The sequence below is a fragment of the Acanthochromis polyacanthus genome, chromosome 19 (genome assembly GCF_021347895.1).
Source record: "Acanthochromis polyacanthus isolate Apoly-LR-REF ecotype Palm Island chromosome 19, KAUST_Apoly_ChrSc, whole genome shotgun sequence".
Taxonomy (NCBI): Eukaryota; Metazoa; Chordata; class Actinopteri; family Pomacentridae; genus Acanthochromis; species Acanthochromis polyacanthus.
This window is the reverse complement of record NC_067131.1, coordinates 3,721,002-3,733,986: the sequence shown is the minus strand read 5'-3', so window position 1 is coordinate 3,733,986 and position 12,985 is coordinate 3,721,002. Positions and strand designations below refer to the sequence as shown.

The 12,985-nt window shown below is 38.5% G+C and overlaps 1 protein-coding gene across 1 annotated transcript; it reads right to left on the bottom strand.

Moving 5' to 3' along the window:
- Nucleotides 1–267: 267 nt before the first annotated feature.
- On the bottom strand, nt 268–12,660 carry stx4 (syntaxin 4). Its single transcript, XM_022194536.2, has 10 exons — nt 12,457–12,660; nt 12,038–12,142; nt 8,708–8,807; nt 8,357–8,431; nt 7,681–7,751; nt 6,047–6,155; nt 4,747–4,820; nt 4,331–4,468; nt 4,139–4,249; nt 268–1,515 (listed from the first exon to the last, which is right to left on the bottom strand). The coding sequence occupies exons 1-10, from the start codon at nt 12,484–12,486 to the stop codon at nt 1,438–1,440; spliced, it is 891 nt and encodes a 296-aa protein (XP_022050228.1). The 5' UTR covers nt 12,487–12,660; the 3' UTR covers nt 268–1,437.
- Nucleotides 12,661–12,985: the final 325 nt, after the last annotated feature.

Below are 12,985 nucleotides of genomic sequence, written 5' to 3'. Positions count from 1 at the left end.
TTTTCTTAATGTTCTTTAAGAAAATATTAGAATTTTAACTCCTATCTAATCACTTTAGATATTTCTAGGATTTTTATTTTTTTTTAATATGTAAGAACATTCAAATATTCAAAGATTTCCCAAAAATTGAAAATGTGGACATTAGAAGTTTCACTGTGAAAATTATATTTTTCCCCACATTTTCAAACTTTAAAACGGGTCAATTAACAGGAAAATAGCATATTTTCAAGCCCATGGGCGTGTTAATGATGGAACACAAACACAGAATAATCGAACGTGGCAGTTTTATTTTAAAAACAAACCTATATTAAAATAATAGATGCAAAATTCGACAGTCGTAATTTTTCCACAGCAGCGGAATCGCCGCTCCGTCGTCCTTCAGCCTTTTTCTAAAGAGACTTCAGCGAGAACCGGGCTTCCTCCAACAGATTCGTCACATCGTGGCCTCATCAGGTTTCCGTTTGTGTCCCTAAATGCGTCTACTGGTCAGCAAACGTTAGATTTACCTGCAGAATTAAACTAAACGGCACAATGTGACAGGCTGGTGAAGAAAAACGCCAACAGATCCGGACTCACGGCTGCAAACGTGTGGATTTAGACGCGTATAAACAGAATTAAAAACTCGCTCCATCCCTTCTTGACAATGTTAGTGCACAGCGTCACTTTCCCGGCTCGATGCAAAGGAGAAGGCACAGTTTTGACAAACGGTTCTGTGTTGTAGTTATAAAACCTTTCTCAATCAGATCATAAATACAAACTGATAGGACAAATAAAAAGGGGACTTGGGCCTGTTGCTGCAGCGCTCAGACACCTTTGTGAAATTAAAGAGAAAAAAGAGCAGTTATTTCACAAAAAGCAAAAAAAAAAATAAAAAAACTATTTACATTTGTTTCACGCAATCAGTCTGAAACGACCTTCAAGTTTTAAAAACAATCTGCATATAGTTTACAGTATTTAATCCCCAGCAATACAGGTTATGTACAATTATATTAGTCTATATATGCCTGTAAAAGAAAATTGTTCTTTACGTCTCCAATTCTTCCAGAAGCAACAAGAGTCGACGCACAGTTTCCTGAGTACAGTGTGATCAGCGCCAGTGTTGGGTTTCAATACTGCTTTGTGCCTTTGCTCGAGGTGATTTCCTCTTTTTTTTTCTTACGCAGGAGGGAGGGGACGGACGTAACAGTTCAATCTGTCCTGCTCTTTGTTTTTGCAGAAGAGAAAGCGACATAAAACCTGCAGCGCTGCAGGAAAGACTGAAGCCGTGAGTTTGAATAACAGAGAACGCAACAGAAAAAGCCCGTTAGGCGGACAGAGGGGTTAGAGAGACGAATGAAAGGGTCAAAACGGACCACTGACTAAATTCACCCGTACATCCACTGGGCTGATGTATTTACATGAAATTGGAATTTTTGAATCCGTAATGTGGTTCTGTCACTAGCTGAAGGTGGTGGCCAGCGCGATGACGAGGATGAGGATGAGGATGGCCACGCAGATGGCGATCCAGAGTTTTTTCTGTAGAGGAAGAGACACAGACGGGTTAAAAAAGTTAAACAGCTTTTTTGTTTTATCCTTAAATCACTTTATCTCTTAAATGACTCGAAACTTGCCCAACCTGACTGAGAAATTGTTCAAAATGACAGAAGATCTCCAAAATGACTACATTTTTTTAAAAAAAATAAGACTTAAAGTCTCTCTAAAATAACCCCAAATCGTCCAAAATGACCTAAAATGGTTCAAATTATCTACAAGGAATCAAAACTTTTCTAATCAGACTCAGAACTTGACTACAATGCTAGAAGACCTCTGAAATGACTGAAAAATGTATCAAAAAATTACTTAAAACAGGACAAAAATGATTCAAAAAATATCTTAAATGACTCAAAACTTGTCCACAATGAGAGAAGATCTCCAAAACTGACTGTCTCCCTAAAATTGGACAAAAATGACTGAGAAATTCCTTACAAGGACCTATTACTTGTCCAAAGTGACTGACATTGTCCAAAATGACTGAAAATCTCCCTAAAATAACCCAAAATTGGCCAAAAATGACTCAAAACATGTCTACAACCACAGAAGATCTCCAGAATGACTCAAAATTGATCAAAAAAATTGGACAAAAATGATTCAAAAATTCTCTTAAATGACTCAAAACTTGTCCACAATGACAGAAGATCTCCAAAAATGACTCAGTCTCCCTAAAATAACCCCAAAATGACCTAAAATTAGACAAAAATGACTCAAAACTTGTCCAAACTGAGTCAGAAAATGTCCACAATGACAGAAGATCTCCAGAATTTCAAAAATGACTCAAAACTTCTCTTGTCATAAACAGGTTCCAAAAGACGGTAAGATTTAGTATTAAGAGATGTTAATGATGGATTCTTGCCACTACTGTGGTTTAGAAAGTAGAAATTTTGACAAAAACTGCCTCCATACCCATTTAAGTGCGGATATCCAGCTTCTATAACTTTCTAAACAGACTTGGTCATTCCTGTTGGGTTCTAGAGCGTTCTACTGCAATATACTTTTAAAAAGTCTGCAGTTGGAAGTTTCCAAGACTAGGATGTTACCATGAGTCGTTTTAGTGACTCAACATCCTGTAATGAAAGTCTGAGTGATGGACGCTGGAAAATGACCACTAAACCACCATCAGTGCCAGTAAACTAAAGCTGAAGTGTTTCCTGTGAGAGTTCAGGGTAGAACCTCGGTTCCTTGGAGGTTTTCTAGAGGACATGCTGGACAGATTACAAACATTTAAGCCCCACGTCTTTGTAGTGACTTTTTACTCGACCAGTAGGTTTCTTCTGGCAGGAAATGACACAATCAAGTTTTAAATCACAGTAAAATAGTGACTTAAAGATGTTTTAATGCCTGAAATTCTAATTGTGGGTTTTACTGTGTGCTTTCTGACCTCTTGGGATGCCCCAAGAGGAGCTGGAAAACCTTCCTGGTCCCGTTCTAATGTTTTACTTTGAGTTTTTTTGGCTATTCTCTGAAGCAATCATCGGCTTTTAAACGCTTCCCGACCTCCCAGCGGGGCAGCCCCATCGGACGTTAAACCGCAGCGTGCTTCAAAGTCTGAAAGTGTGTAAATGTTGATGTTGGAAATGGGCCAGGTAGAACCTGCTCTGCACCAGTGGAGGCCAGCAACAACAAAAGGCATCACAAATATTCAGGCAATCCTGTTCTCCATCGACTGATGTTTCCAACCTGCTCCTAGTTGCATTCATGAACTGTGATTGACGAGTTTTATCCATACATTTGTTGACAGTTTCATAGATACTGAAGGAAAAGCTCCAAGTGTAAGTCATTTTGGGTTATTTTAGAGAGATTTTAAGTCATTTTGGGTTATTTTAGAGAGATTTTAAGTCATTTTGGGTTATTCTGGAGATCTTCTGTCATTGTGGACAATTTCTGAGTCAGTTTGGAGTCATTTAAGAGCATTTTTGTCCAATTTTTAATAATTTTAGGTTATTCTGAAGAGGTGGAATCATTTCTGAACCATTTTTGTCCAATTTTCTGTCATTTTGAGTTATTTTGGGGAGATTTTGAGTCATTTTGGAGATTGTCTGTTTTTGTGGACAATTTCTGAGTCAGTTTGCACAAGTTTTGAGTCCTTATAGATCATTTCTGAGCTATTTTTGTCCAATATTATATGATTTTGGACATTTTTGGATTATTTTAAGGAGATTTTCAGTCATTTTTGACATATCTTGAGTCATTCTGGAGATCTGGCATTGTGGACAACGTCTGAGTCAGTTTGGACAAGTTTTGAGTCATTTTTGACAACTTTCGAGTCATTTTTGACATATCTTCTGTCATTGCAGACAATTTCTGAATCAGCTTGGACAAGTTTTGAGTTCCTTGTAGAGAATTTGAGTCATTTTTGTCCAATGTTAAGTCATTTTAGACAATTTTGGGTTATTTCAGAGAGATTTTGAGTCATTTTGAAGATCTTCTGGCATTGTGGACAACCTCTGAGTCAGCTTGGACAAGTTTGGAGTCCTTGAAGATCATTTCTGAGCCGTTTTTGTCCAATTTTAAGTCATTCTGGGTTATTTTAGAGAGGTTTTGAGTCATTTTTGACGGGCTCGGTTAAACCGTCCATTTTCATGCGTATTAAAGCACGCCTTACCTTGCGTGCTTTCTGCTGATAGATAACCGCCTGTTGCGTGTTTTCCTTGGCTTTCTCCACGTAGTTAGACGACTGCTTGATGTTGTTCTCGATCCTGTCGACCATCTCACCCTGCAGAAGAACAAAGCGGTCAGAATCAAACGCTGTCGGTGACGTGAAGCAGCGTGAAGGAGCCGATGGTTGCTGCTCTACCTGAGCCTCCACCTCCATGGCCAGGTACTGGAACATGTCGTGAAGGTCTCTGATGCTCCTCTCCAGCTTCAGGATCTCGTCGTGTCGTGACTCGATCTCATTCAGCGCCTGCTTCGTGGCTTTAGCGTCGATCAGGATCTGTGCGTTACGTGTTTATTAGACAACAGAAGCGTCCGGTTCAGGCTCTATGACAGGACTCCTCACACTATCGGCTACGTGGGGGTCTAAGGGCTGCACTTGGTTTTCTTACCACATCTGTTGTCCGGTTTGAGCAGCCAGAGAGGCGACAGCAGAGCAAATCATTTCAAACTGCGTGAAGTTCAAACTAAACTCGTGCTAAAGCGATCTTTGGTAGCAAACGGCTGCAGCAGAGACTTTGTGTGGCTTCAGCCTCCCTTCATCTCACACGTACTCACGTTTTGGGTGAAAACGTCCGTCTGGCCGCTTTCCAGCATCGAATCGAGCTCCTCATCCGTCACGTTGGTGCCAGCTGAAGTCAGAAGGAAATAAGATCAGAGAGATGCGGCAGGAGAGGAATGAAAATGGAAAAAACACTTCCTCTATCGGTGTGTGTGACTCTCTCTAAAGCAGAGCTGATTCAAACACACTGCAGGAGTCAATCTCAAACATTTTTCACTTTGCTCGTTCTGTCAGCCACAAAATGTCACAAAAAATACTCAAAAGTTGTCCTAAAATGATTTAAAATTAAACAAAAATGGTTCGAAAATTCTCTTGAATGGCTCAAAAGTTATCCACAATGACAGAAGAGCTCCAGAATGACTCAAAATTGATCAAAAATGCCTCAAAATCTCCCTAAAATAACTCAAAATAACCCAAAATGACACAAAATTGGACCAAAATGGCTCAGAAATTACTCCAGATCTCTTTAAAATAATCCAAAATTGCCCAGAATGACTAAAAATTGGACAAAAATGACTCAAAATTTGTCCAAACGAACTTACAAAATTGTCCACAATACCAGAAAATCTCCAAAATGACTCAAAATTAGTCAAAAATGCCTCAAAGTCTCCCTAAAGTAAATCAAAATAACCCAAAATGACATAAAATTGGACAGAAATGTCACAGAAATTACTCTAAATCTCTTCAAAATATCCAAAATAACCCAAAATTTATCAAAAAAATTGGACAAAAATTATTCAAAAATTCTCTTAAATGACTCAAAATTTGTCCAAACTAACTTAGAAATTGTCCACAGTGCCAGAAAATCTCCAAAATGACTCAAAGTTTCTCAAAAATGTCTTGAAATCTCACCAAAATGACCCCAAATTATCCAGAATGACTCAAAGACTCTGCTAAATGACTAAAACTTTTCCAAACTGACTTGGAAATCGTTTACAAATTCCCAGAAGCAAATTGACTAAAACTGAAATCGGGCTGTTGCGTCATCCAGGAGTGTTGGAACGTCGCACAACTTTGGCTTTTTTGCTTTGGAAACACTCGGAGGCAGCAGCCGTTTTCCATGAATCTCAAACATCACATCCAGTTTTTTTTTGTGGCCGAATGTTGGACTAAACGAATGCAGCGACTCAGAATGATGCTTCTCATCACCAGACTGCATATTAAACAACATATAACTTATCATTTTAAACAGAAAATAACAGAGAAAGGAGATAACGCGAGACTGAAACCTGCATCTACGCCGAGCCGGCAGGAGACAGAAAGCCCACAAACCACAGATAAGCTGTGTGCACTCACTGATTTTCAGCTGCCTCTGGATTCTCTCCACGTTGCGATCTCTGTACTGGGCCTGGATGGTGTTACAGTGGCCCATCAGCTCCACAAACTCCTTGGACAAGACGCCGTGCTGGAAGGAGAATGATCTGGATGAAATCTGCCACCGATAAGTCATCTAACAGAACAGTCCTGCACTAAATCCTCCCTTAGTGACCGCTATGTTCAGTTTATTGCTGATTCCCCTTCAGGTTCCAAACATTTTTACTATCTAGAATTTAACAAAACTGAGAAAATCTGTGAAACATTAGCTTAAAAAAATGGCTTACCATTTTTAAAAATCTCCCCAAAATGACTTAATATTGGACAAACGTGACTCAAAATCTCCCCAAAATGACCCAAAATTGATCAAAAATGACTAAAAATCTCTAAAATGACCCAAAGATGTCCAAAATGACTTAATATTGGACAAACATGACTCAAAATTGATCAAAAATGACTAAAAATCTCTCTAAAATGACCCAAAGATGTCCAAAATGACTTAATATTGGACAAACATGACTCAAAATTGATCAAAAATGACTAAAAATCTCTCTAAAATGACCCAAAGATGTCCAAAATGACTTAATATTGGACAAACATGACTCAAAAATTCTCTTAAATGACTCCAAACTTGTCTAAACTGACTCAGAGATTGTCCAAAATGACTCCAGATTTTTTTTTAAAAAATGACTTAAAATTGGACAGAAATGACTCAGAAATTCTCTTAAACGTCTCAAAAGTTCTCCAAACTGACCCAGAAATTGTCCACAATGCCAGAAGATCTCCAGAATGACTCAAATTTTTTTTTAAAAAAGACTCTAAACCTCTCTAAAAAATAACCCAAAATTGGACAAAAATGATTCAGAAATGATCTACAAGGACTCAAAATTTGTCCAAACTTTTTCCAATCTTAATGTACAAAAAAAACTAATTTTTATATCTACTTTTGCTGATTTATATTTTTTTAAATAGATTTATTTTTGCTGATTTAAATACAGTAAAAAGTAGAGTCATTATACGGTCAAAACTTGTAAATAAATTTAGATATTTTTTCTGGGATTTTATCAGTTAATATCTATAATTTAATTACACTGGTAGAATAAAAAGAATAACATGTCTATTTTTGAACAAACTGAGCAAATGTCCCGTTAATCAAGTATTTATTTCCCCACATGCCTCATAAAGGAAACACATCTCTGCATAAACGCTGCAATCATTTTTAGTTTTCTCACTTCTAGCCGTCGTTTCAGACTGTGGTTACAGGATATCATTATTGTTCCCATTTCCTCTTTTTCTTCACATGATGACTGAACACTTCAGTCTTTCTTCCATCTTTCTGCGTATCTAAAAGCTCCTCACTGCAGCATACGGCACCGTGTGACTGAAACGATCAACCTGCCGGGCTCTACTCGGTTTCTCGCTTCAAACCGCGTCACAAAGAGACGGTTCTTTCCAGAATAAAGTGGCTTCATGCGGAGACAAACGCCAGCTCCGTATTTCCAAGAAACATTGTGATATTTTAGGATTAGAAGTGAGAACATAGCTAAAGCAAAGTCCCATAAAGGTGGAGGTAATCTTCCTAAAAGCTGCTGATAAAAGCGAAGTGAAGCGGCTACCTGTGTGCGCTGCATGCGGATGTTAATGGGGATGTACTTTCCATCCTCTTCTCCCTTCTTGGGTTCAATATCTGCAAAAAGATCAGCGAGGATTAGATTTCAGATGACTTCAGAACACACCAATACAGGAAACCCTCGACATACATCAGAGTTCTGTTCCTACGGTGAAAATGTAAACAAAGCCGTTCCTGCATCACGATTAGGGACGCACAGATCCACGTTCTTTCACTTACGATCTGATCCCGATGCCTGAATTTGGATATTTGCCGATAGCGACACTATTATTATTGTTGTTTATTTATGAGACCGTAATAAACTCCTCTCTACAGGAAAGTGCGATATGTACGAACTTTTGCCCCAGAAGGCAACTTGAGGTACGTATAAGATCAGAAAAACAGGAAATAATGTTAACAGGAAGAATCCCAATCCTGAAAACATACATGCAGCTGTAAGCCTGTGTGTGTTTGGAGCCATAAAGAAGTTAGTGAATGTAGCATAATCCAATGTGGCGGCAAATATAAACAAAGCCGTCTTATAGCGCCGCGTGACGACGTATTCATCCGCTCCGCTCGCCAACTAGTTCCACTGAACCTGTTCTGACTTGACGCCGTAAGTCGAGGACGCCGTAAACCGAGGACCTTCCGTATTTAAAACACTTGACTCATAAAATACTCACTCTTCAGCTTCCTCTGGATCTGACTGGCCAACGTTTTGATCTCCTCTCTGAGAGTCTGCAGCTCCTTCTTCATGCCTGACGGAAGAGGAAAACATTGAGGAAACAGAGGCACCGTATGAGACAATGTGAGCGTCCTCTGTGCTGATTAAGATGAATATGAAGGCCAGGAGTTCAGAGAAACCGTTTCCTGACCAGCTTCTACCTGCGTTTGTGTAAACTTATAAGCAGTCCTCTACATAAGCTCATTACTTCTGGCTAAACAGTAAAAGACTTGAACGGTTCTAGCCATCGTCCTGCATATTTTCCCTTCCTGGTGGTGATCGGTGCCTGAACTCAAACGATCATACGTACTCTCCTCCGGCAGCGCCACGCCCAGCACCGTCTTCTGTTTGTTCTCCAGCTCAGACACCATCCGCTTGAGGCTCTGCAGCCCCTCGTGAATTTCTTGCACCTGAAGAAGCGATGAAGACGTTTAAGTTTCAGGATTCATAGGCAGCAAAGCAGCTACATTTTTTAGGTGATAATTCAATGAGATGATCACCAGAACAATTGTTTGTCAGTTTCCCATCTATCGAGCAGAAAGACCAAAACTGCTCCAAAAATTTGTCTAAAATAACCCAAAATTTATCAAAATGACTTAAAATTGGACAAAAATGACACAATAATTCTCTTAAGACTCAAAATTTGTCCAAACTTTTTCAAACCTTAATGTACAAAATCTAATGTATCTATTTTTGCTGATTTAGAAACAGTAAATAGTTGCCAAAATTTATAGTCAAACTTTGAATAATTTTTTTTTCTGTGATTTTATTAGTTGATATTTACAATTTAATACAACTGGGGAAAATTGGACAAAAACAACTCAAAAATTATCTTAATTCCTCAGACATTGTCCACAATGACAGAAGACCAACAAGATGACTCAAAATGTTATAAAAAAATAAGTCAAAATTGCTCCAAAATAACCTAAAATTGACCAAAATATCAATTATCTATAATTTAATAATAATAATTGTCAGTTTATCTCATCTGTCGAGCAGAAGGACCAGAACTCTTTGGTTCTGGGTTTTTAAAGGGGAGAATTTGCTGGTTGTTTTACATCACTGAAAACTGTTAGCCTCATATGTTCTCATATTTTATAAACACTTCATTGATTATATTTTAGTATGTTATGAGGCAGCTGTAGTTGCAGCATCTTCTGGGGCCGAACAAATAATCAATTTCTAATGAAAACTGCATTTTAAAAACATCAAATCACCAAGACTGTGTGAGGAGTGGCTATTAAACAGTGGAGCTAATTTTTTAAGTAAGTTTTATTCAATTTGATTGATAATTTGATTAATTATTGTACACTGTGTGGTTCAAAAACGAGGCTGAGTGCAGGTGGTTTGACTAAGATGAGCCCATTTTTATTATTTAAAAGCCCCTCCTCCTACATCATGACCTGAAGTCAACGGTTTTACAAATTCCAGTCGTCCTCTTTGTTGCTTTTGACGTTATCTCATGTGACAGTTTTCCATCACATGCTGTAAATCTATTAAACGGTGAAAACTGAACAAAGGAGGACAAAAAAAACTATAACGCTGCAAGGAAAAATGTCAGAACTGGTGCATTTTCTGACTATGTTTAACATCGTGGTCCTGTTGTTCATGGCAGCTAGAAGGAGACTGAGATCAGCGGAGATGGAAATGTTGACAAAACAAACGTAGAACGAAGCAGCAGTCTGGGTTACATTTAAGCCTTTTGCTCCATTTTCCAGAAATGTGAGGATTTTATGGGAAGATATTCCTCATCAGGGCAGCACAATTTATTGTTTCAGCCTCTAAACTGCAGCGCCTGCATGCTCCATTATCAAATTATAGCAGGGGTGTCAAACATGCGGCCTGCGGGCCAAAAGCGGTCCTCCAGAGGGTCCAATCCGGCCCTGAAAGTGTAGAAATTCCCAAAGAAGACATGAACTGCAGACTATAAAGTCGTAAATCTATAAATTTAAAACTGCATTATAGAAACAGTGATGCAAAGATTTCACACTGCAACTTTTTTTGCTGTTTGACAAAAACAGAAAACTCACGCAGCTCTCATTTTCTGTCACTAATCTACCAGAGAAGCCTGCCTGATATAATTTAGTCCCATTTAAGGGCTCCTGGACTCACTACGTCTCTATTTTAGCTGCATTAGCACGACAGAGTTTTTTTTAACATGTTCACAGCAAGACGAGCAACGGGAACAGGAAGATTTGATTGCAAGCAAAAAAAAAAAAAAAAAGCCATGTCAGTTAAATGGAAATGTTTCACTGCAGAAGGATGACCAAAAACAGGTTCTCTGTCTGCAGTGTCGCTACACAAGGAAACAGTTTGTTTTATCGTTTAAATCGGCACCACTGACCTCTGCATGACAAGCAAAATATCAGACTGACTATTTTAGATGGCTTTGCTCGTGCTGCACCATAAGAAAGGCTTTGAATGGGGTTTAGATTGTATTTAAAGAGACACTGCCCTGCAAACGCACCTCAATTAGAATAGAATAGAACAGGGGTGTCAAACATGCGGCCTGCGGGCCAAAAGCGGTCCTCCAGAGGGTCCAATCCGGCCCTCAGAGTGGAAACATTCCAGAGAAGACATTAACTGCAGATTGTAAATTAGTAGAACTATAAATTTAGAATAATTTCTAGACCAAGACAAGTTTTTTTGATCATAAAGTAAAATACTAGATTATTCTTTTGTCGTTTTGTGTCTCATTGTTGTAATATTTTGTCTTGTTTTGGTTGCTTTTTTGTCTGATTTCTGTCGTTTGTCTCATTTTGTCATTTTGTGTTTCGCTTTAGTCATTGTTTTGTGTGTCATTTTTGTCATTTTGTTTCACACTTTTGCCATTTTTTGTCTCGTTTGTGTAATTTGGCCATTTTTTTGGTCACTTTGTAGCTTTTTTGTCAACTTTTTGCTTTGTTTTGTGTCGTTTCTCTCATTTTTTGTCATTTTGTGTCTCATTTTTGTCATATTTTGTCTTGTTTTTGTTGCTTTTTCAAGTAAAATCCTATATCATTCAGTTTCAGACAGCTGTGACTAAATGTTGTGTTCCTTTGTAGACACTCTGTAAACTGGAAGTTGTAACGTGGAAATGAAAAACTGAGGCTGAATGTTGCTGAAATTGAATGTATTTTTCTTAAGAAATTTCCGGTGGTTCATGATGTTTTGTCAAAAGATAAATGTGAACATTTCCAGAATGCACTTTTTTACACTAAAACTGAGGTTATTTATAGGCTATTATATTATGATTTTACTGATCACCGGAGATCAGATTGGACTGAATGTGGGCCTTGAACTAAGATAACACTCCTGGAGTAGAATATCCTTTATTAATCCCACAAGGGGAAATGTGCAATGTCAGGACACATCTATAAATTCAAGACATAAGATATATACACAATATATACACAATATACTCAAGAAAAACTACACACAATGACATTGACAACATAAAATTTAAGAATATCTACACGTGATTTGCAGGTTTATTCTAGGATGTTTAAATACTTCCAAATAGCTTTTCATTTTTTTTTATTTTGCTGTTCTCATATCACAATATATACACATATAGCCATGTCAGCCCAGTGTTAATAATCCACAATAACACAGCTCAGTGCTAATAATGATGAGAAAAGCTGCAGAATCAAACTCTGACCTTTTTGAAGAAAGCATCGTTGTCCTTCTCCTCTTTGGCTGAAGACGTTCCGGGTCTGATCATCAGAGCTTTGCCCTCCTCATCCTCATCTGAAGCCTCGGCAGTCTGCGAGTCACATTTAACCCAAACAAACACAAAAACAAACAACAACAGTGAGTGTTTTAGTGGAGATGTGAGCTCAGACCTGCAGCCCTGCCCTGCCCCGGCCTGCCCTTATCCTGTGGGGAGAAACGGAAGCTGGGAATAAAACCACTCTAAAGTTGCCCGTAAGCCATGGAAAGCTGCTAAACATCGCTATTTCGGTGACTTATTCCGGTTTATTCCGTTAGTTAACGTGAACTTAACATCCGACTCCACTAATCAACTTGTTAGCATGTTAGCTTGTTCGCGCTAACGTTAGCCGTTCAGATCAAACTCACGTTTCCTAATTCTTTAGTTCGGTCCCGCATTTTCCGGATCAAATCTCACAGTCTGGGGTCAGAAACGCTGCGACTCGGCGCAGAAACGTGCTGAGTCTTTCCCAAACTGCGAAACTAAAAAACTTTAGTCCGCTGTCATTCAACAAGTAAACTACAGCAACTCTTCTTCTGCGTCTGCTACGGCTGGACACTGTCAGCATCGACTCACAGACGCCCCCTGTCACAAATAAGTGGAACTACAAGACAGGAGTTAAATGTCACAGTTTTACAGCTGTTTTTGTTTTTATTTATTTATTTTATTACTATTGTCATTTCTTGGAGTCCATTCATTTATTTCAGTTTTGGCCGTTACTGGAGATATATATGGGAGCCTGTTTCCACCACTTTTCAAAAAGTCACATGCTAACTGATAATTAAGAGATATAAAGTCATAATTATGAAATCGTAAGTCAAAATGCCTACCAGAATGCCTCAGCACCCTTTTCACTGTCACTTCTAGTAGTTACCATCTGCACCTCCACGTGGTTGC